The sequence below is a fragment of the Larus michahellis genome, chromosome 3 (genome assembly GCF_964199755.1).
Source record: "Larus michahellis chromosome 3, bLarMic1.1, whole genome shotgun sequence".
NCBI classification, from domain to species: domain Eukaryota; kingdom Metazoa; phylum Chordata; class Aves; order Charadriiformes; family Laridae; genus Larus; species Larus michahellis.
This window is the reverse complement of record NC_133898.1, coordinates 47,114,070-47,137,006: the sequence shown is the minus strand read 5'-3', so window position 1 is coordinate 47,137,006 and position 22,937 is coordinate 47,114,070. Positions and strand designations below refer to the sequence as shown.

The window sequence follows — 22,937 nt, the reverse complement described above, 5'->3', positions numbered from 1 at the left end:
CCGGTAGAGTCGTGATGGGCACCTCTTTTCTAGCACAGTTTCTCCTGGCCCAGTTTTCTGTTGCGTCATTTCTTGTTTAGTACACATCAGGTTTGATTTTTAAGATTTCTGTGCAGGTTTCAACATAAGCCATCTACCCTAGTGTGCTATAGTATAGATACAACAGAACTAGAAGAACTTTGTTTATAGTCCTTTATAGGCTTTGACTCTGTGTTTTGAAAACAGCTTTAAACACAACAGAAAAAGCAGTATATGGGCAGGTGTGGATGCCTGGATTTGCAGGGCTCTGGACAGTGCATTCATTTTAGGTTCTGCAATAGATAATACTCTGGTCAAAACCAGAACCCACGGTAAATGCCGGATCCCAACTTTGCTGAAGAGTCATCTTATATTGTGTATATGCCTCTATGCAAAGAGCTCAGAACTCTTATGTTTTAATTTTCTTTTATTTTAGATGTGCTAATAAGAATAATTACATATCATGTCAATGTAAAGTAAGAAAAACAAAAAAAAATCTGCATCAGCGGGTAATTAAACATTTTCTGGTTTTGCTTCCTTTGACAGCTTTTTGGAAACTGCAGCCTATTTCTGTATGAAACCAAAAATGGGAGAGAAAGAGGTGTCCCCACATTCTTTCTTCAGTATTTGGCATGAATTCAGTTCTGACTTCAAAGACTTCTGGAAGAAGGAAAACAAACTTATTCTTCAAGAAAGGTACATTTGTTTGTTTGTTTAAAGGCTTTTCTCAGAGAATGTTATTGGGAGCAATCGCACAGAAACCAGTCAGCCACACTTCATTAGCACACAACCTATTGAATGCCTTTTGGATTTTTCTCCGTATTTTTTTTTTTAACAGATTTTTTTTTCCCACAGTTGTTACAATTTTTAAATGGGACCTTAATATCAATTTGTGCTAAATTTTTTCAGGTCCATTACCTGAACAAGTAACTCCTATGCCACTATGAATCCAAGCAATGGGAGACTTGTTTCAGGTCTGAAAGTTGATTAAAGATTTCCTATTGGCACATTTAGTGAAAGCAAGTCAAGGCATAAAGACGTGATATATTGTAAATATTTGTCCAATGACGCTGGAAAAACGGAAGGGAAGCAGGAAGACAGAAGGAAAATGTCAATTGACCCCACAGTAAGAAAAGACTCAGACTGAACCATATTGCAAATCACAGGCCATGGACATGAGCATGTGTGGTATATATGGCATAAAGAAAGGAGATAGTAGTTTTGAAAAATTACCCATATTATCTAGTCCACGTATGAGAAGAGCTATGAACTTTGCTTTCATCTGCATGCAGTTATTGCATTGTGGTCACCCTTGGTTTATGTTATGATGCCAAGAATTAATCAGTTGTTTAAAAAGTAATAAATGCCATATAAGGACAAATTAAACAAATACAAACATGAAAATTGTAAACACATTATATAATCCTACATCTGTTAGCAACCTGAGTGACCTTGGTATACAGATAATGAAGCTACTTCTGAGCCTTCATATTAACAGGATTGAAGCTTGATGTTCATTAAATGATTGATATCAGTGCATGTTTAGGTAACTTGACAAGAACAGGCCTCTCTTTCAAGATTACTTACCCTATGTAATTATCACAGACGTCAAATTACTGGCTTAGGAATTCACTGAAAACTTTCGTAGGCACCTATATGATCAATGTCATGTCTATGCTTAGCGTAAGAACATACATTTTGGAGCAGTCTCACAGTTAAGAAAACTGGATTCTGCTCTTATTGCAAGAGTGTGGTGCAAACGTTATCACAGTACAGCAGCCCTCTGGGGATCTGTTTCATTTTACTGACTGTCTGACTTAATTTTATGTAATTAAGTATATCTCCTTGGAATTGAGTTGACAGTTAAATACCGTCTTTGGTTTCCTACGCGGGGATTTAGCTGCCAACTGAAAACAGGTTAATTTCATTTTGTATTTTTTATAGAACAGGATTTAAGAAAAATGTCCTTTCCTTTCCAAAATACTAGGCTGTTTTTTTCGAAAAACAAACAAACAAACAAACTGCTCCAGAGGGTTTTCACTGCAAAATATTTTTCTTTACAAGACATTAACTAAATAAGCACAAAACCTCTTCCTCCTATTTTTCTTACACATCTAAAGCTTAAGAGAAGAATGGAATTGTTATACAATCGTTTGATTCTCTTTCAGTTCAGTGTATGAGTATGCTAAGAGAATGTGTTGAAGCAGCAGAGAAAATAAGTGGCTGCCAGCTGGTTCCTTCTAGAGCAGGGGTGCTTTTAGCCTGCAAGAAACTGAACACGTATAACCTACAATATGGCTCAAGGTGCAAGAGGCAACAGGGAAGGAAAAGAACAGTGAGAAAGGGCCTGCAGTAGGAAAGGAAACTGGGAGATCCCTAGGAAGAATGGCAGAGAGACCCAAACCCAGAGCTGATGGGATGAAGGAGACTTTCCCAGGGGGACAGACAGGGCTGTGTAACAGCAGTCCAGGAAGTCACTGAGATTGAGACTTAAAATGATCCATCCTGAAAATCACGGGTAGATTTTTGTTTTGAATTTTAATTTTGACCTGTCTCATCAAGTTTAAATCTTCCTCTTTATAGATTTTATTTGTTCAGCTGAGGCAGGGTTTAGACTTCGGAAACCTTTGATGTCTTGGTTTGTGCTCACCTCTCAGATAAGTTTGCATGGTGCTCTTTCAGGTCTGGCAAAGTCAAGCTGTCCTCATTGCCTTTTAGGAATTAAAATATTTTGGCCAAGTTGGCAAATTGTTAGTCTTACTGCCAAGTAAGACAAATTATTTTCCCCAAAATGAAGAGTCGTCTTTGGTAAAACAGCTGTCTTATCAAAGCTTTCATGTGGAAAATACTTTGCCTCCAATCACAGTTCAACCTGATATCTGAAGTTGTCCTCTAGGCTTTTTTTCTTGAATTTTCATTTCCGCTTTTCTTAGCGAAAAGCAAGAAGCTGTGATGTGAAAGCGTCTTGGTATTGAGAAGTCAAGGGAGAAAAATTTTCGTGGAAAGATAAGTGTTGCCCAAAGGTGTAAGAATGTACAACATGATGGTTTTCAAAATCTCAGCCTAGATCGACAGATCTGTAGGTGACAGAAATCTGAAATCTCACTATTGCCACTGAAATAAAAATGATTATTTCAAGAAAATAGATTTTACTCTTTAGTTGATGTTCTTGAACGTTTTTCTGCTGCTAAAGTTGAAGAGCAGGTGAGAACATTATTGGTCAAAGTAACTTGCTGTAGTTTTTCATTGGCAGCAAAGTCCAGTGACGGATACAGTGAGACTTTTCCTTTTTTAAAGTACTGCAGTATGCCACCTTTGATGGATTATTTACTAGGTTGCCGCCTCATGAAATGAAATGTTCTTTAATTATGATTATTATTTGCAAAATGTGTAACTTTAGTCCCTTTTCTGTTTTAGTTTGATCATCCCTCTTTCTCACGCCCTGGTTGGTTTGGGGATTTTTTTGCCTCTTCTTCCTCCTCTTTAGTTTAATAAACTTTTATGCTGTGGGCAATGTTTCTAGAATATTTTATATCCCAGTTTTCATACGGACTGTGTAGGGAAAGGAATTACTTGCTAATACAGGCTGTTCCTTATTTAGTCTCTGCAAATGTGAGTCACACTGGTATTTCCTAAGGTAGTACTACTTTTTGTTACTAATAGGTTAAAAGTGTATCTTTTAAAGAAAGCAGTCAGCCAGTTCTTATTTTAAACACTTCACTCAGCATTTCAACTTGTGTATTGCTTTGCCAGGCATTTATATGCAAAAGATAAACACTGAAGTGTCAGACTTCATATTTCCTTACAAGAAGACGAGAGAAAAAATGAAGAAAAATGGGGCAAGGTTAAAAACAAATTAATTTTTCGGAAGTTTTCTACTGCTTTCATTCAGTCCTCTTACTTGAAATAAAGCAGAACTGGAAAATACCAGCTGTAGAGAAAATTATGCATGATAAACTTAAATACAGTAGCAATAAAAAGAAAAATCCACCTGAAAATTACAGTGAATGTATATGTTTGCCAAAAGGTTTTCTTGAACAGTGCTATTTTTTGGGGGTCACACTGCAGTCAAGGCTAACTGGAGCGTTTCAATAGAAATTGTTATCTGGGTTATTTATAAAATTCTCAAAAGTATTTTGTGGAGGTTGAAATTTCTGATGCTATGTCTATCCTAAAGATGTATCCTTTTAAGTGAAACTTTTCAAAGTAATACACCTTATTTCTGATTAAACAACTTTAAAACACAAAACAAACAAAAACCACAAAAAACAACAAAAGGGAAGCCACAACCAAACTTAATGGGGCATGTTTTGAGTTTTTAAATGTTGTTGTTATCGTTGTTCTTTCATCGTATATTTAATATGTCACTGGTAGTCTATGCTTTGCACTCGTACTTTGAAAACTCTTGAAGGGTATTTGTCGGTATAGCTTGCACCTTACATGTTGAGAGCAAGGAAGTCAAGAAGAGCTGGGGTATTTTCCCTAATTCTTTTTCAATGTTTGGAAAAAAAAAAAAAAAAAAAAAGATTTTGAACCTTGCAAACTTCCTGTTCAGCATCCTCATTATCTCTATATGTCTTTCAGTTGCTGCATGCCCTGAGATGCATGTTGCTCTCCAAATATATATCGTCAGATAATGCCCAGCTGCAGTGGCAGCTATGCAAAAGCGTCACCTTCTTAGGAAAACCTTTAGGGGATCACACCCCTGAGAGAGAGAAAGGGGCAGATATCGGTGCCCTGTAAGTGTGTATATAAGGTATCTATTGCTCATAAGCTCAGTGTGGCCCTTGCCTTTATGAAGAAGCGTGTCACTGAACAGAGAGTAACTGTGTCAGGGATGCCAGCAGAGGAGAGTTCATAAGCAGGATCAACATGATGGTAAAAATCTGTAAGTCCCTCATATCTTGCATCACACTAAGCTTGAGAATTTCTTTTGGCTGACTTTATTCAACCCTTTAACTCCCACGATAAATCTTTGACACATTAAAAATAATCTATAAACTCAAAAAAATGCACTCGTCTCTCAAATGTAGAAGTTGCCCGTTCCCGTAAGAATAGCGGTTAAGCTGGCACCTGGTGTGTCACACTGTGTATATCTAGATGAAAGGGAGATTCCTGGCCAGCATGTCTCCACAGCTCATTGATCTCCTCCTGCAGAAAGACTGGTATGTCTCCCTACAGACTTCTCGGCAGGATGATTTAAAACTTGCTGTTGAGCAATTTAAAGTCTGGCATTGGATATCTGTACGTTGCACAGTGAGGAGCATATTGGTAAGCTGCCACTTCTGCTTGCAGAGGAGGGCATTAAATCCCATAGCACGAGCAATGTCCTCTCGGAGTAATTTAGGGGATATTTTGTTAACGGTTATAATAGGAACCAGTGAGTCAGACTTGAGAGTGAGAAATCGGGGGACATGCGAATATGCATTTGCAAAGAAATGCGGAGAAGGAAGGAAAGAGAAGAAAAATGTACGTGGAGTGGCAACATGAGAGAGAAATGATGAAAATGTGGAGTATGTTTAGTGGGGTCACATTTTGCTTGGCATGCTGTTGTAATGCCAACTAAAAGCTCCAAGCGTTATGTTGGTAAGTCGTTATGGGTAGATACGTTTTCTGGCTTGGGAACTTTAATCTCAATGTCTTTATTGCTCTCTAGTCAACCGAGTTGCATGCTGGTAGGCTTGGTTTTACAACTCATAATGACATTTCAAAACAGAATGTAGCTTACGTGACTTTGAACTGAATAATTAAAAGGATCTTCAGTTTTTGAGAATATTTCAAAATTTTAACTGGAATATAATAGTTTTCTGATCAGAAGATACTGTTCAGGCATTGGAAAATCTACTTAAGCCCAAACACACCAGCAATTCAGAAGCTAGGAACAGTCCTTTGAGGCAGTGCCTCACAAAGAGACAATTTGCTGTCCAGCTGAGAGAGGCTGCTCAACATTTCAGTACTTTTTTTTCATTTCAGTATTCATTTCAGTACTTCCTTGTGCACTTTCGGCAATTAGTCCTTTTTTTCAATGAAAACACCATCATTTTTTGGTTAGGGGAGGAGAGCAGTAACTTTCAGTTTTAGCATTGCTTTTGAGGGAGAAGTTTGTGAAAAATAAAAGTATTTGGACATAAGTTTCTCAATCTGGATCTTTGGTGTAGAAATTACTTTTAAATACCTTAGTTTAACATTTTTAAGTAATACTGTGTTTTGTAAGGCAGGAACAAATATTTCCACTTGCAATTGTAAGCCAACTGGTGCATACAAATAGTAAACTTGAACAAAGTGAAGGATCTAGTAAAAAACTAATTCCAAATCTGTGATCCTTCCTAATTTTTGTGACTAGCATGAGGCCAGATTCCAGAATGTTCCCACATAAACAGCAGAAGGGATTTTCATCAGTCCCTTCTTTATTTACCTGGTGATTGTGGTGTATCATGCTGGCACATTACATTGCATCCTAGTACGTGTGTTGTGCATAAAAGGAAGTAGATACCAATCATCATTTCATAATGAAGTTTGCAGCCTGTTTTCATGGCTATAATGTCAGACTGGTTGTGACAGTTTAGGGTATAGTGAGATGGGATACCACGATTCCTACCATATAGAGATTTTTACGGGCTTTTAAACCCCTTTGTGTTCACCACTTCTTGAAAAAAGAATGACATTTTCTGAAGATAAAAATCAGCCCAACATACTCAACAGATATTTGCATATTGGTGAAAAATATTGCACCACTAAAAATTTTAAGCAGAATTTTTGTCAAGAGGTGCTACACTTTCTATACTTGAGAAATTTTTTCGTTCCCTGGTAAATGATTACATTGGTATTTGAGGTGCAATAAATTATTGCAGTGTTTTATATATGAGCAGTATTTCTCATTAAAATATTTGTCCACAAAAGTTTGAGATGCTCACAAAGACTTAAAATCTACTGTAATCCAGACTGATCCTGAAGATGTTAGATTCCTTGGTTACTGAGAGTTTGCCAAATGAGTGCATGGAGTTGGCATATTAATGGCAACATTCATTAAGTGTAAGGGCATGGCTGTGTGCATGTGTGTTATGGCATGAGTACAGGGAGTAGTCTAACATCAGGGGGATTTTTTATATTTTTGGGAAAAGCCTCGCTGTGTCTGCAGTCATTTTGAGTCATTACATAATTATGAATGGGCACCTTTTGATATGATTATATTCACCTGATGCAGCAAAGTTGGAGGCCTCTTACTTTCCCATCTCCTGCACTGGAGATCTCTAATTCTGTGGCTCTCCGGCTGACTTCTACTTTTTTTTGCTTTTCTTTCCAGTGATCTCTTCTATTCACTCAATTCTCATCTTTGCTTGTACTGCCAATCTTGTAGCTTTCAATTATCCAGTGTAGTAGCCCCCCGAATACCCAATGTAGCAACTCATCTGTCCAGGGCATGCCTCCATATCCTCTTCAAGATAGTCTCCTTCTCCACATAGTTTGTTCATCAACTCATTCCTTTTTACACATTGCATTTTTTCCTTCTTGTACCCCACCTGCTGCTTAAAAATGTTTTACAGCAAGCACATAGTTTCACGTTTCCGTTCACTCATGAGTTTCCTTTCTTTTGCTTGCAGATTATGTTACCACTTTTACCTCACCTCCAGTCTTGTTCCCTTCCCTTATCATTTCCTGTTGAATTTCCTAACCAAATAGCGCAGAATGCAGCCAGCTTCTTTGAGAGCAACCTGGCTTCAGTTCCAAGAAAAACAATGCAAGGTGATGACTATCTTTTCTTAAAACAACTTCAATTTTCATATGCAAAGTCTGTAGGAAAGTGATTTCCATCTTGCCTGAAGGTAGCCAGATATAATATGAAATACTGTCCACTTTTACAAGCAAAAAAAAAAAAATTAATTTGATGGCAGAAATCAGGACATGTATTTAAGTGTGTATATGCACATTTGCATTTTATTAGAATCACAGTCATCCCTAACTTTATTTTTTTACATCATTGCATTTTCAAGGTGAAGTTGTCTTCAATGCTAAAGTTGTCATCTTTAAAACATGTTTCAGTACAGTATCCTTTTTTGTATTTATGCGCATCTGTGTATCTCTGCTCGGATAGGAGCAGAATCCCTAGATCACCGAGAACATCATTGCCAGATAGAACTGAGTGTAACTGAATACTTCTGAATTGAAATTCTTTCAGAATATTTTGAAGTGTGTTGTGGATTACAGTAAGACTCTGCAAGTGGAAAGGTCTCATTTTCATTTCAGTTGGCCTCAGTTTCAATTTGCTTCCAAGCCTTATTTTAGGCCCGTTTGACATGATGCACACTGAAGGAAATCTGAAATGTATTCCCCAAAGTCTACTCTACACTGTTGACAGAGGAGAGATCTTATTCAGGGTCCTGCTACAGGTTAGTCTCTGTGTTAAGTGGCCAAATTAAAACATTTTAATCTATTTGTCCTTGGTCCTCTGAGCCAAAGTATGATTAATCGCTGTGTCTTTCAGCCAGCCATTGTCTGTCTCTTGGTCCTCCATGCAAGGAGCTGGCAGGGATGTCAAGACAGTCTAATACATAATCTCTTTGTTGGTAGGCAGAGGTTAGGTTTCATCCGTCAGTTTGATGGGACCAGGTACGTCACAATGTGCTTCTTATCTGTATAAAGTCAGTTACTGAATCATATCTGTGTCATCACTTCAACCCTATTGGCGTGAAAGTAAAAGCTCTACATCTTTTACTCTACTTTTATGTTGGGAATTGTAATTTTCCTTTCTGCTTTTTCACTAAAGAGAAACTCCTTAGCAAAAAAATCACTTCAATATTTTAGTAACTGGGTCAAAGAACAAAATATAGGCACATTGCTCTGGCATAGTTTTCAAAGAAAGAGTTTTAACGTTTTCTGCTCTGGAAGTCTTAAAGACATCTGGCACTTGATATTTTTGCTGTGGATTTTTTTTATTCATTTTTATTTGTAAAGGTACTGTTGTTATTATTATAAACAAGTTATCTCCAACCCAGACAAACCTACATAAAATATTTTGGCAACACCCCTTTTATTTATCTGATAATAAGCACTTAGTAGTATAAAGAGTATTGGCCTCAGCTTTGTTTTATGTTTAAAAATACAGAATATCTGCAGAAAAATGTCTTTCTGGTTTCATGAACTATACTGTCAAACTGTAAAAGTAATGTCTGTCTGAGATTATCGTGGAAGTTTTTGTGAGCAGCTCTACTGTCTAAGGCATATAACCTCCCAGCTTTCTCACTGTGCTTACATTTGTCAAGTCATAGTGCTCGCTAGTGAAGTGTAAGGCTACCAAGCCTAGATGGAGCCAGTAGGAAATGAATCTGTCTGCCACAGATACTTCAGACAAAATTATTAATGTTTAGTGGCAGGAAAGTGGCTCCCCCCTCAATGGACTGAATGATGACAGAAAGTCTCTAAGCCTTGATAAGGTTGTGGCCAGGCTGGCTTTTGGTCTAGAAGGTAGATAAAGATACTCTGTCATTTGGGTTTGTAAGGATGTCTGGTTTCCTTTTCCCGTGTGCGTGCCAAAGTATAACTTGCTTATTCATCTTACAGACTGTCTTTAAACTTAATCATAGTTTGTGTATGTTTGTCTGAATAAATATGAGGTAGAAGGAGGTGAAAGTGCTGGAGAAGAGTTTTTACTATGATGGAAATAAGAAACTACTTCCTTTGTTATGGGTGACAATTATTAGGCTCTCTGAATCTTATTAAGTAGCAGATTTCGAGTCCTTGATTCTTGGGCTCTCTAAGTGACTGGCTGTTCCTTCACTTGCAGATTTTTTTATTTTTTTTTTTTAACTGATCCATGGGTTGCCCACTGTTGTACATTCCCTACATGTTTTCTTATTGTTGGGGCTGTTAGGAAGTATATCCTTTCTGAAATAATGCAAGCAATGCTTTAGCTAAATTTGGTATTTAAGGAGATATAAGTGTCTGGATTCGAGTTAGGAACACTCTTATTTAGTATTTATAGAAACTGCCCTGGGCCTGATGGTGGGTCACTGCTGTTAATACCTCTGCTCTTCAGATTACTACAATGAGAGTTAAGCGACTCTCTGGTTGTCTAGGCTGAGAAGAACAGTTTAGCAAAAATTGCTAATGGTAATGCAGCTGATGTTATCTTTCCTATCAAACTGATACTCTGACTTTTAAGCCATAATTGACATGAGATGGGACAGGGGTTGATAGCAAATGAAGCAAAGTCAGTTTACTGAAAGAAAGTGAGTTTGAGAAAAAGTTGAAAAGCGTGGAGTGAGATAGTTTAAGCATCAGTCTAGCAAAGAAGCTTAGCACTCTACAAGCTTGCAAATTATTTCCATCATGCTTACGAAGTTAACTGTACCGCCTGGCTTCTTCAAGAGTGCACTATGTCCCTTGTCACCTCCGTCTTGCTCGCCCACTCTCAGATCATGCCTTGAGCATCTGTCCTGCTTCTGAGTATTTGGTTGCAGATGAGGGCAATGGCTCTATGTAAAGAGACTGACAGCCTCTACAACAGAAATTATTAGTAGCATAGAACTAAATAGTTTAAGTAAAAACAGATCTTCAGAACAATAAATGGATCTATACACATGCCTGCCTTTGCCTAAGGGTCATAATTCTCAGGAACCGGGGAACACCCACCTTCCTCAGCCTCTTTTTCCACAGCCTCCCCCTGTGGCAGCCTATCTTTCCACATAGGGCCTGACAATTGACTCCCCACTCCTTTCCTAGGAATGTCTTTTTAACTGTTTCATGCTCTTTGAGCTCTTTGTGCTCTGCATTGGCAAGGCAGCAGTGTCACTTTGGCCTAGAGCCTGGAAGTATGTCATTGCTGCAATTGCTTCCCCTTTTGTGACTGTTGGGAGGCTCACAGATTCATAGCTCTTGTGTTGTTTTCTCCAAATATCCTCTTCCCTCCTCCCAGTATTGAATTAGATCCATTAGTTTCTTCATGAAGCTCTAACCACCCACCATAGTTGAATAGTTAACCCAGTCTTCCTGATATAACTACTGGTGTTCATACCATTTTTGTACCTTTTGGTCTTAGGTTATTATCTTGCACCTCCACAGTGACCAGGGGCTCACTGAAGTCAGTGGGAAGTAGTGCAGGAAAAGCCTGAGCAAGAGGAAAGTATGCAGGAATTTGCCACAGTGAGAAATATGAGTTGAACCAGGCATGAGTTGACAAAAAAAGGTGGTTTTGCCTAAATCTTGTTAGTTTCATGGATGGGAAGATGATGAATCAGTCAGGGCCAGTGGAGAAAACTTAAGAAGTTGACAAAAAATTGCCAGTGGCAATTAAAAGTTATTTTCCAGCTGAATTAAGACTATTGCCCTTACTTCAAAGATAACCTTTTATCTGCTTTTCCAAATCTTGCAGTTTAAATGGTACTGATTTTTGTATCAAAACATATCCTTTTGCTCTTCCAGAAAGTTTAGGTTATTTTAATTTTACATTTAATAAAAACCTAATGTAGCTGAATGATCAGTCTTCAGAAAATACATTTGCACAATGTAGAAATGGATACAACTTTGCAGGTTTATGATTTAGCACTGTGGAAGGCTAATGATTGCCTTTGTCTCTATATTTCACTAGTCTGCTGACTTTTTTTTTTTTTATAGATATAGCTGTAGATTTATACAGTTCTCCATGCTTCCAGTTGTAACATGGTCATAAACTAAGCCTCCTCACAATGAGCTTTTGGTCTGCTATCTTTACATTTCTAAGGATGTTTCTTGCTGAAGAAGCATACGTATGGGTCGTATTGGCTTCAGCGAAGCTCTGTCCAACCCCTTGAATCTTCCTGCACAGAGAGCGGGATGGGGGCCAAGAGACAGCGAGCTGTCCCAAACCCACACAGTGAGTCAGTGATATGGTTGGAACTGGAACTGAGCGGCTGCTAGCTCTCAGCTTTGTCTTAAATGCATTAGGGAGTAATGCTTCTCATCTTCTGCGTTCCCGTCGCTATGAATAAATAGGCTCAAGCTCCAAGGAATTTCACAAAAGCTCCCAAAAAGTTGAGGACCGCAACCATGCTAGTGAGACCAGAACGTCTTACATAATCCTAGAAAAATGGGTAGCACAAGCTTAAGGTTGTCATTTATCAGTCTGGAGCTTGTGGATCATTTTTTCAAGCGCAGTCTAAGGGACACAGAAGTTCTGACTTCCTCACTCAGAGTGGCATTGTTATTAGCGTTTTGCTGTTTCAAGCGGAGACAGCCTCTCTCCAAATAGCTATTTCTCTAACAGAAGCAGAACATTTATACCTATTACACTGACAGTGACACTTAACGGGACCTGCTTTTTAGAAAATAACCTCTGTCACTGCATTATCAACAGTTCCATTCCCTATGAGGATTTTTGTTTTGAAGTAACGTGAGACCCACAGAGAGCTGTGCTATCTTGTGACCTGGTATTTTAGGCGAGCAGTGGGCAATCTGTCCTGGAAGGGGGATATTTAGATGGGACAGAGGCTGGAACTAAAGATTCCCTGACATTTCCTGAGAATAACATCTGGATCTGTGTGAACTGGTTTGGTAAATATTTTTGTATGTTACATATGCTGTCATTTGCATGATGAGTAGTCTGAATACCTGCATATATTACATTGCTTCTATAAAACAGTCATTTTGATAACCCCAATAGTACTTGTACAGTCCCCAGGATTTGATACTAATTTACTCCGAAGTAACATTTCATTTTCTTATTTAAATTATGTCTACCAGTGAAGGGAGACAGCTATAGTTGCATTAGGAAAAAAGGAAATTATATGATAGACGGGCTGTTTTATATCTGACTTTGTAAGAGTGGCTTTTGATGGATTGGAATGTGTCTGACTGTTTGGAAAAGATCATGGGAAGTCAATGTCACAGATACTTTTCCTCCTTCAGATTTAAGTAGAACATGAAGCAGAAGAAAAAGTGGCATTTTAGGAAAAAGAAAATGTCTTTGAATTTTACTGCATTCTGTATCATTCCCATAAGCTTCTATTTAAAGCTATCACCACGTTTTGGCTGCCACTTTTACTGAATCTATTTAAATACATTTTAAAGGTGAATTACTTGGCTGTTTGACATTTTTGTTCTATATTATGCTGCAGCATTCTCTCTGATTTGCAGTCAGATAGAAAGTGTTACAGCTTGAAAATAATAGGTTTCAAAGCCTTTTTTTCCCCCACCTGTGCACCTAAAGGTCTTCCTACATCAATAAAATATAAGGCCAGCAAATGAAGAGAGCAGCTTGTTGGAAGTGCTGGAGAAGAACTGACGTTTAAATTAATTTTTGAAAGTATAAATCTGAAACTTATGAAAAGAACGAGGTGTGGCTGGTGAAGTTGGATAAAGGAGAGATGAATGCGAAGGCGGTTTTTTTAATGTGCTTAGCAGACCCAGCTGGAGTCATATTTTCAAAATCTGGCCCTTACCACACACAAAAAAAATATTTAAAAATAATAGTAACGCGAAGTCTGATTTTCACACTGCCCTGTGTAGCCTCAGTGAAATAGCAGACATGCAAGTGGTCTGGAGATGAACCGCAAGGAACTGGCCACGGATATATCATTTCTTTAATATCATTTTACTGTTGTTTCTTTTTTTCACTGTTGGATAATGATGAAAAGGCAGAGTAAGTGCCATCTAAAGTCTACATTGTTGGCAACAGCAAGCCAATATAGGATTTACATTTTTATTTTGTACTTTCTTATTTATAAATAATATTCTCATCTCTCATAAAAAAAAAAAATAATTCACACATCTCACACCACTTAATGGCATCATCCAGAAAGTCTTTGAAGCTTAGAGAATTCATAACTTCAATCTGCATTATCAGTGTTTCAATAACCATGTGTGTTTTTAAGGTTGATCTACGAAATGAGTAAAAAAGGTGAAGAAACATTTTACAGTGTGCCATTGAACCCACCAGACTGATTCTGGCAGGTTCTCAGTCAGAGTATAGCCCTGTGCCTTTCAGGTTCCTTCCCTATCTGCATGACAAAAAGGACGTTTATCACATCAAAAATGTGGCATTTGGTGGTATTTCACATGGCCCTAGTTTGGTACCATTTGCCAAGTCAGGAAGCACCATTCTTTCACTTCTGGAATCTGCTCCTCTCTTTACATCCAAGCAGTCCAAGTGCTTTCATCTCCGGGGGTCATGTAGGCCTTGCTGCTCACCCTCAGCTTTGGAAAGAGAGAGATGTGCATAGTGATGTGCGCCGCCTTGGTTGTAAACATCATGTTCTTTAATAACGATTCTGCAATTTTCCATTTTTATTTTAAGCTAGAGAGTGAAGATTGTAAATTTAGTTCGAGCTGTTTTGCCATTTCAGACCCAAACAAAACTGGGTGAAAGGGAAGATAGCCTAGTGAGAACCTTTCTTTAAACTCTAGTTGAAGTACTGCGGTTGGAAATGAAGAATGGTTTTTAAACAGTCACAAAAAGAAAAGGAGCTTTCTTAGCAGTGTTTGACATGAATGCTCTGAAAGGTAATCTTCATCCAGTGTATTTTAAACCCTGATATATTTGAATCTTCAACTACAGTAAGTACTGATTGCTTTTCTGACTAGACTTGATTATGCCATTGATTATGCCTGTCCTTGTAAGTGCCAGTCTCATGGTCCGGCAACAGCCATGGAGTGCAAGTGTTACTGTGCAGAGCGCGCTAATGAAAATATGGGGAATAAAGTTATCCACTTGTGTCCTCAGGCCTAAATTTATAAGTTATATACTGCACTGTCTTTGGAAATGGTTTTGGTCCAGATGAATATTTATAAATCATGTCTCGTTTCAGAGTTAAAGAAGCAGAGGAAGTCTGCAGGCAGAAAAAGGGGAAGTCGCTATACAATATAAGACCAAAACATGACTCTGGAATTGTAAGTAAAAATTGTAGCTATACTTCTGTTCCCATCCCTCCTTCTACCTTTTTCTCTTTGCATTTTATAGGTATGTTATTCTTGTAGTTCTTTGTTTTTTGTTGTGTGTTTTGGTTTGGTTTTTGGGTTTTTTTGATGATCAACGTTTTTATAAAAGGTGTTAGATTAACAAACTTGAATGGTGGTTGTGAACGTTACTCCACCGCACAAACATAGCACAAGGAAGAGCAGTGTATTACTGCCCCACGCTGCCCGTCTGCCTGCATCCCAGGCTTGGTGTGGGATGCACCTAGAAGGCAGAAAGGCAGTTTCAGTCTTCAGGCTTATTCAGTCTGTATTCACTCCCTTTTCTACAGTTACAAAATATAAGGAAGAATTGCGATAGATACACATTTTTCAAGTTGTATCCCTGTATCAAATACTAGTGGCTTCTGTTGCACTGATCTGGATTTGTTTGGAATAGCAACCCTAGAAAAGATAATACTGTGCTCTGACCATTCTTCTGGAAACAGATAAATAACTTTAATGCCATTAGAGGAGTAATTCTAGTCATTCAACGAAACTTTTCCACTATGATTGCCTAAGCATTGCTGGGATCATGGCCGGTTTTACAGAAAATGAATATTCCTCTAGTGAAAAATTAATCTGGCATCTCACATTAAAATACCTGTAGCTACTGGTCATCAATTATATTTGTAAAATATTATAACTGAAGATTTTTTTTTTCATGTGTCCGTGTCCATGCCCTCCCAGGCATGATTTAATTCTTTTCTTTGCAGTCAGGGCTATGTTACTGTAATGGTAAGGTGGTAATTTATTATATTCTAACTAACATAATCTGACACAGGAAGAAATAACGTTGCATTTATTGTTTCTTATTCTGAATATTTAGGGAGAATTGGCCATGGTTAGTGCCATAAGAAATGTAAATGGAGTAACAGTTTGGTTAGGAATGATAAACTAGATTTCATTTAATCAATTTTATTTGAAACCAGATCAAGATGTTATTAAACAAAAAAAAAAAAAAAAAGAAAAAAAACCCCAACAACCAAAACTAACATTGATTTGGATTTTTCCACCTCAGCTATATCTTGCCATATGTAAAGACACCGAGAGACTGTTTTTTTAAGAAATAACTATAGGTTTAGTTATTCTTGTATCATTACTATTTGCACTGAAACTGGGACTTTCAGTGTTACTGAAAATTTGCTACAGTGAAAAGGAAAGTAAACAAAAATATTTCACAAGCAGTGTGTGGCTACATTCTAGCTCAGTTCTAGCTTCAAAGGAAATTTATTTGTGAAGTAAATTCTACAGTAAGTATAATTGAATGTTAGCCTATGTATTTCTGTACTTTCATATCTGTGTGACGTGAATTTATGTGTACTCAATTTTATGCTTATTTTATTTTATTTTTCAGAAAGCAAAGATAAGTATGAAAATCTGAGAGAAGAAAAGCAAAAGCCATTGTTACCTGGTTACCAAAATGCAACACGCCTGTGGGTGAGGAGTGAGGGGGAAGGAAACGACATCATCCTGATCTTTTGCTTTCTTGACCTTTTTGAATTCGCTTTTTGTTCTCTAGAGTTTTCCACCAATTGATGTGTTACTGTACATTCATTCACGAATGTAATCACTTTAATGGAGTGCCCAGCAATAGACTAGGTATGGACTTGAAACACCTTCCCTGTACTCTGTATCTCCTTTGCCACTCAAAAATGGTATTTTGTAAAGTGTATGGTATATTACAAATAGGCCGAGTCAGCATGCATAAAAAGCGGCATCTGCATCAGTTCTGAACATGCTGAAAATTGCATTAAGTTGAACTTCATACAAATGCTACTTGATACAGTAAAACATTTCCATTCCTACTGGCAACATCTGTCTAACACAAATACTTCATGGCACTGCACTTAGATTAGGGAAAGAAATGTTACTCCTAGTGAATTGTTTGTATCCGTTTCATGTTGGCATTTGTAGTTTGTATTTTGAATCGTTAAGTGCTGTTTATACAGTATAATCAATGCTTTCCCAACTTGTTTGGTTGCCCTCCATGACTAAATATTTGTGGAACAAGATGTTTACTGTAACTATCTTTAAAATCGATAAGGCAGGATACTTTTACTTCATCTTTTGCCAGATAGTGAATGCCAGGTGGTATGGGGGTCAGAAATCCAGCATTAAAAAAAGAAAAAGAAAAAAAAAAAAAGAGTAAGTGAAATGCAGGAAAATACAGAAAAGCACAGAAGTATCATAGAGAGTATGAGAGAGATTTGGCTATATAGTTTGTTAATATATAAAGCAGCTAATACTTTTACATGAACTTTAGAAGGTATAGTATAGTTTTAACTGCTGATCACTGAAGTCAGACAGGCTTTTGGCCACATGTACGTGACTTCCCTTTTGGAATTAGCTTTCCAGTTAATTTAAAACTCCTTTAGAGAGACATTAAAAGATGCACATGGGGATTAACATTTATGGAAAACAGTAGCCAATTCTAGTGACAGAACATAGACTACCAACTAGTTGACATCAATTTCACACTTAACAGAGCTGCAGGCTTTTCCTCCAGGCTCTCGGTGTCCCTGACTAGGAGGTTAATGATTGAAATCTATGACTTAGGGCTTCCATTTTAGACCACATGCTTAATTCCTATTTGCAATTCAGAACTTATATATCAGTTTTGATCTGCTCAGTCGATAATAACCCCTTCCTCCAGTCCTAATTAAAGAGCCCCAAACCAATCAGCCTGATTGATAACGTTTTTCTTTCAAAGCGCACTTTTCCTGAAAGCAGACAGTGTGTGCAACTGATTTGGACGCACGTGCTCACAACCTTGGAGCCTGAAAGACACTGGGCTAAGGCAAATGAGCTCTAACCTGCTGGGTTGGGTTATTCCCTGTCTAATCTAGCACATCAAGAGACATTCCTAGCTGTCCAGAGGCTAATATACCCTACAGGGTGTCATAAAAGGGAGTGCGAAATATGACCTCAGGAATCTGTTATTCTTCACATATACCAAGCACTAGAAAAGATGGGGTTTTTTCACTATGTGAAAAGTGAGTCTCCTGTTGCTGACAAACCTATGTGAAAATCTGTACTCGTAATAATTTCTGGCAGGGATATAAATTACCAAGAACGGAGTTCTAAAATTTTGTGTTGATGGGAGTAACATTACTATTTGGGGAAGTGAAAAGAAGACATTATTTGCTGTTACAACTAACTTATAGAAAAAACTTTAAAAAATAAAGCTATTTTAATGGCACTGATTCAAATCCATGTTTGTATTTATGTAAACAATGGTCTTTTCCTCTTAACTTTGCTCCTAAGTGCGAGGATACAGTAGCATGTTTTCATTTGTAGCCTTCCTGTTCCCTTCAGTACCTACAGTATGTATATTACTATACTAAATGAAATAATAGATCATCTAACAAAGATCACTATGTGCAATACTGTATTTAGTGTTTCTATTTCAATTTTTTTAGAATGTTAATTTATATGAAAATAAAAGGAATAATAATTAAATAATTGCCTTCTCTCTTCACTGTCAGGCTATGCTGTAGTTTGCTAGCAACCGTTTGATCCCTAAGCACCACATCCCGTTCAGGCTCCTGTCATCAAGGAAATACCTTTGGGAAGGGGTCGGTGGAAATGGGCCTTCCCTTTCCTTGCCCTTTGGAAGCATAGTGGCAGTAATTTCCAGTTATGTGGATACATTACCTCTTCCCCAGGTGGTGGTAGGAAGGAGCTTCAGAGTCCTTTACCCAATCAGACGATGTATCACTCACTCCTCTGGCTTGTGCATGCCTTCCAGCAGGGCATTTGGCTTAGGTTTGTAACCTGTTCCTACTAACACTGCTATATAACAGCCTCAAGAAATTGCTGTTAGCGCAAAAAGCATTAAAAACTATTATCTGCATATTATAATGTCTTTTTATATATACGTTTTATATCATCGAAGTGTTGTCTAGCAACCTGGTAGGGCTGTCGCATACATATATACCACCCATTTCACTGGATCTGCAGCATGGATGCTGAAAGTTTTTTGCAAACATCTCTCTTGAAGAACAGCGTCAAACGCTGACTGCAGCTGGTGGTACCATCTTATGATATTAAGATACAAGCTGCTACACAGATTTTCCTCTTTCCTGTTACTCAGGCCCAACCTACTTGATTGAACATGTCTCTCTCTGACATATAGCTTATTTCTAGACTTCCATCCAAAGCAAAGCAGCCCACTATGTGTAGCACCAAAGCTGACCGCTCCCAGACTGGATTCCCAGCATAAGTTTCACCACTGCTCTTTTTTTCAGTGGCACGCTCAACTTTTTACAGGATTCTAGACTAATGTTATTCTGTTTGTTTGTTTGGGTGTGTTTTAAAGACGCGGAACGCCCTGTTGGTCCCCTCTTCCCCCTTTTCCTGCAACATCAAGCATACCATGCTTAGAGTTGGCTGTAGTCCTACAAGAGTTCTCACAGAGAAGATTCTGAGCTTTTGTTGATCACCAACACTACATATCACTCACTGTTACTTAAACAAATGCAGCAGCTAAATAAGGACTTTCATACCTGAGCAGCAAATGTGACTGACTCTGAATAACAGTCTGGTTTTTATGAGGAGCTAAGACAATTTGTGGTGGTTTGCTTGCAAATTGAAGCCTTTCAGAAGCATGGGGTTTGTCACGTGTCATGACGCAGTAGTGGTTAGCTTTTTTGTAGTACCTTTCATCATCCCAAACACTTCCAAAAGTCAGTTAAGTATTAACCAACAGTGGCAGTGGGAGTGCAATTAGTAGTATCTTCCATAGGTTGACAATTTTTTCTTGCCTGATTTTTCAGTGATCAGCTTAAGAAGTTGGAAGTGGTTATTAACTTTATTGAGAGAAGATAGAGCAAGTCTTTGCATTGCAATGACTTTGTTGCATACTCTTGGTTAATAAGCAGAGGCAAGTTTATGCCATGTTCATTATACCAGTTATTTAAGTTACACCAACTTTAAGATGCTATGGACAGAATAAGTGGAAGCTGATGGAGCTGAGTCATTCTGAAGAGAGTGTGAACGTCAGCAAAGGGAGAAGTCAGAAAATGATGCCCACCAGCATTCAGGTCTGCTACCCATCAATCAATGAGTGAGTCCAGAGAAGGGCAACGAAGCTGGTGAGGGGTCTGGAGAACAAGTGTTATGAGGAGCGGCTGAGGGAGCTGGGGTTGTTTAGTCTGGAGAGAACGAGGCTGAGGGGGGACCTTATTGCTCTCTACAACTACCTGAAAGGAGGTTGCAGAGAGGTGGGGGTCGGTCTCTTCTCCTGACTAACAAGCAATAGGACAAGAGGAAATGGCCTCAAGTTGGCCCAGGGGAGATTTAGATTGGATATTAGAAAAAATTTCTAAACCGAAAGGGTTATCAACCATTGGAATGGGCTGCCCGGGGAAGTAGTGGAATCGTCATCCCTGGAGGTATTTAAAAGACGGGTAGACATGGTGCTTAGCAACGTGGTTTAGTGACGGCTTTTGTAAGTGTTAGGTTGATGTTTGGACTTGATGATCTGAAAAGTCCCTTCCAACCTAGACAATTCTATGATTCTATGAATCAAACGAGAGCCATGTTACAGAACAGGTTTTCCAGGCCATTCTCTTGCTTATGACAGATCCACCTGTACCTGTGCTGTACCTGACGTTCATCCAACCTGCTCGGAAAGGCATCCAGTGGTAAGTAAGTCCATTGCCTCAAAAAGATGGTGTCTTACTGAAGGTAAAGGGTCCCTGTTGAGTCAGCACTGTTTTCTCATTTATTCCCAGCTGCAGCTCAAATTTAAGCTGTTAGAAACTGGGAGTCTTCATTCATCACTCATCCCAAATTGGGGCCCTGTCAACTCAGCAGTTCCATGGAGGTAGAGCTTAACATTTACTGTCCCGCTCCTTCCCCTGTCCCACACCACCAGTCTACCTTAAGAAATACTTGATTTATCTGCTGCTTTTTCATCTACCCTTGCCTTGCTCTTAGATTGCTTCCACAAGGGGGAGATTTTTGGGTTGCAGCATATGCCTCTGGCAGGTGGTTAAACTGGGAGAGCTGGAGCTGGAGTCCAGGCTGTACCACAAACAGGAGAGGTTCAGGTGGGTGCTGGGCAATGACGGTGCCCGCAAAGCAGGAGAGTGGCTGAGAGCAAGGTGGGAACGGGAGAGGGGCGTTGGAGGAGATGGCTGCCCGAGCTCCTTTTGAGCCAACTGACAGAGGCACTCGTAAGTTCTGAGCAGAGGGCCCTGATCACGCTTAGTTGGCTAAATTTTTGCAATTCTCAAAACCAACATCTACTAAAAAATAAATAAATCCCCAAACACATTAAATTGCTGAACTATGAGAAGCTTTGGGCAAGCGATGGGGAAGAGAAGAGAGCAGAGAGCTCTTCCAGGTGTCAGCTATAGTGCCGTAAGGGATGTAGCCCTCCCTTGCTCGTTGTGTTCGAGGTGCTCCTGCTTCTTTCAGGACTCACGACAGGCATGTCTCCTGGTTACATGGAGGCTCATTCCTCAGTGTGAGAACTCTCTTTCCTCACTAAAGTTTTTCTTTAAGATTGTTTTGCAACTATCTTTTCTCTGGGTTGGAAAGAAAAAGAAAACAACAAAATGCTACCCTAACTTTTGAGAAACATACAGTGTACTCATTCAAGAGCTGATAGCAACCATTAAAGCTCACCTATACGTTAAGATATACTCCCCCACCCCACCCCCGAGTAGTTTGGTGCCTATTACATAAGGATCTAGCTATATTTTAAGCCAAACCACTTAGGCCAGGGTAATGTTTACTTCTTTTACCACAACTGATGCCAGCAGTTCAGCCAGTGGTGGAGCTTTGGTTGTCATCTTGTCAGTTAACCAAAAAGCCAGAATTTGTGCATGCAGAATCAACTCCAGAATCTAGGATTAGTGCAATTTATTTTTCCCTCTGGCCTTGCAGGTACTTTCGCGGGAGCAGGGGACAAGGGAAGAAGGAGCCAGGCTTTCCCAAGCTGCCAGGGTGAGCCATGATTTACCTGCAGCTGGTAGAGTCAAAAGGAAGCTGAGAATACACTGATCAGAGAGCAGTTGGACACAAGGTGTTGAAGCAAAGCCCGTACACCTGGATGCCATGTAACCCTAGAGTAGCTTTATTATTTAATCTATAATTTAATAGTAGACCTATAAAATAATTACATTATACTTAAAGCATTTCTTCATTTTTGTTTTCATTTATAAAACAAGAATTAAATACAGTTTTAACCGTTACAAGCTCAACTCAGTTTTTACATAAACACAGCTCCTAGAAGGAGCTTTAAGCTGCAGCATATTCATATTGCAAACTGGTGAAAAACCCAGGCAGGGCATAGCTTAAAGATAAAGATTCTTGCACATTTTTTCTTAACTGAAGTTACTAGGGTGCTTTTCTCTCCCTAGCCCAGAATGCCTGACTTTCAGTTCATTTCTTTCAAGTGGAGACTGAGATCCCTGGAGTCTTGGTAGACTATAGCTATTGCCACTTCCCCCCGCCCCCCCACCCCAACACTCTCAAGCCCAGACCGAATGGTGCCCGTTCGGTGGCTGGCACGACGCTGGCAGCCCAGCAGCCGCAGCCTCCTCCGAAGCAATCCCTGCATGAGGAGTCACCACGGCAGAAAAGCCACGGGCGGCCCTTCGCGTCATAGGGCTAAACAGACCTGACCAACCTCATCCTGCCCGTGCCAACCCCCGTAAACCGCTTGGTGAGCTCTGGTGGAGCTCAGTCCTGAAAGCCTCTTAGAGCAGCCTGTCTCACATAATAGAGACCCGTGGCACCGGAGAGCCCTGCCTGGCGCGAGTGCGGAGCACATTAACCCCTTGGAGTGGCTGCATGTGAAGAGGCTGGCGGGAAAGGGCTCCCACAGCAAGCTGGTTCCACTAGACGCAGATGCCGAGCTGTGAGACATGCATCAGGGAGTCGGCGTGTCATTTTTAATTTGTAAGCTTCAGACAATTGAGCACGCATGGGCTTTGGTTTGGGGGAAGGGGCTGGTTTGTTTCGAGACATAGGATTTTAATGCA

At 39.2% G+C, this 22,937-nt stretch overlaps 1 protein-coding gene across 1 annotated transcript in view; it reads left to right on the top strand.

Annotated features, from left to right (window-relative positions):
- FMN2 (formin 2) overlaps positions 1-17,059 on the top strand; it is a 164,804-nt gene extending 147,745 nt beyond the window's left edge. The window contains exons 17-19 of the mRNA XM_074580022.1: positions 565-714; positions 14,796-14,877; positions 16,298-17,059. Coding sequence (XP_074436123.1) covers positions 565-714; positions 14,796-14,877; positions 16,298-16,324 — 259 coding nt within the window. The 3' untranslated portion in view covers positions 16,325-17,059. The remainder of the gene's footprint in view (positions 1-564; positions 715-14,795; positions 14,878-16,297) is intronic.
- Positions 17,060-22,937: the final 5,878 nt, after the last annotated feature.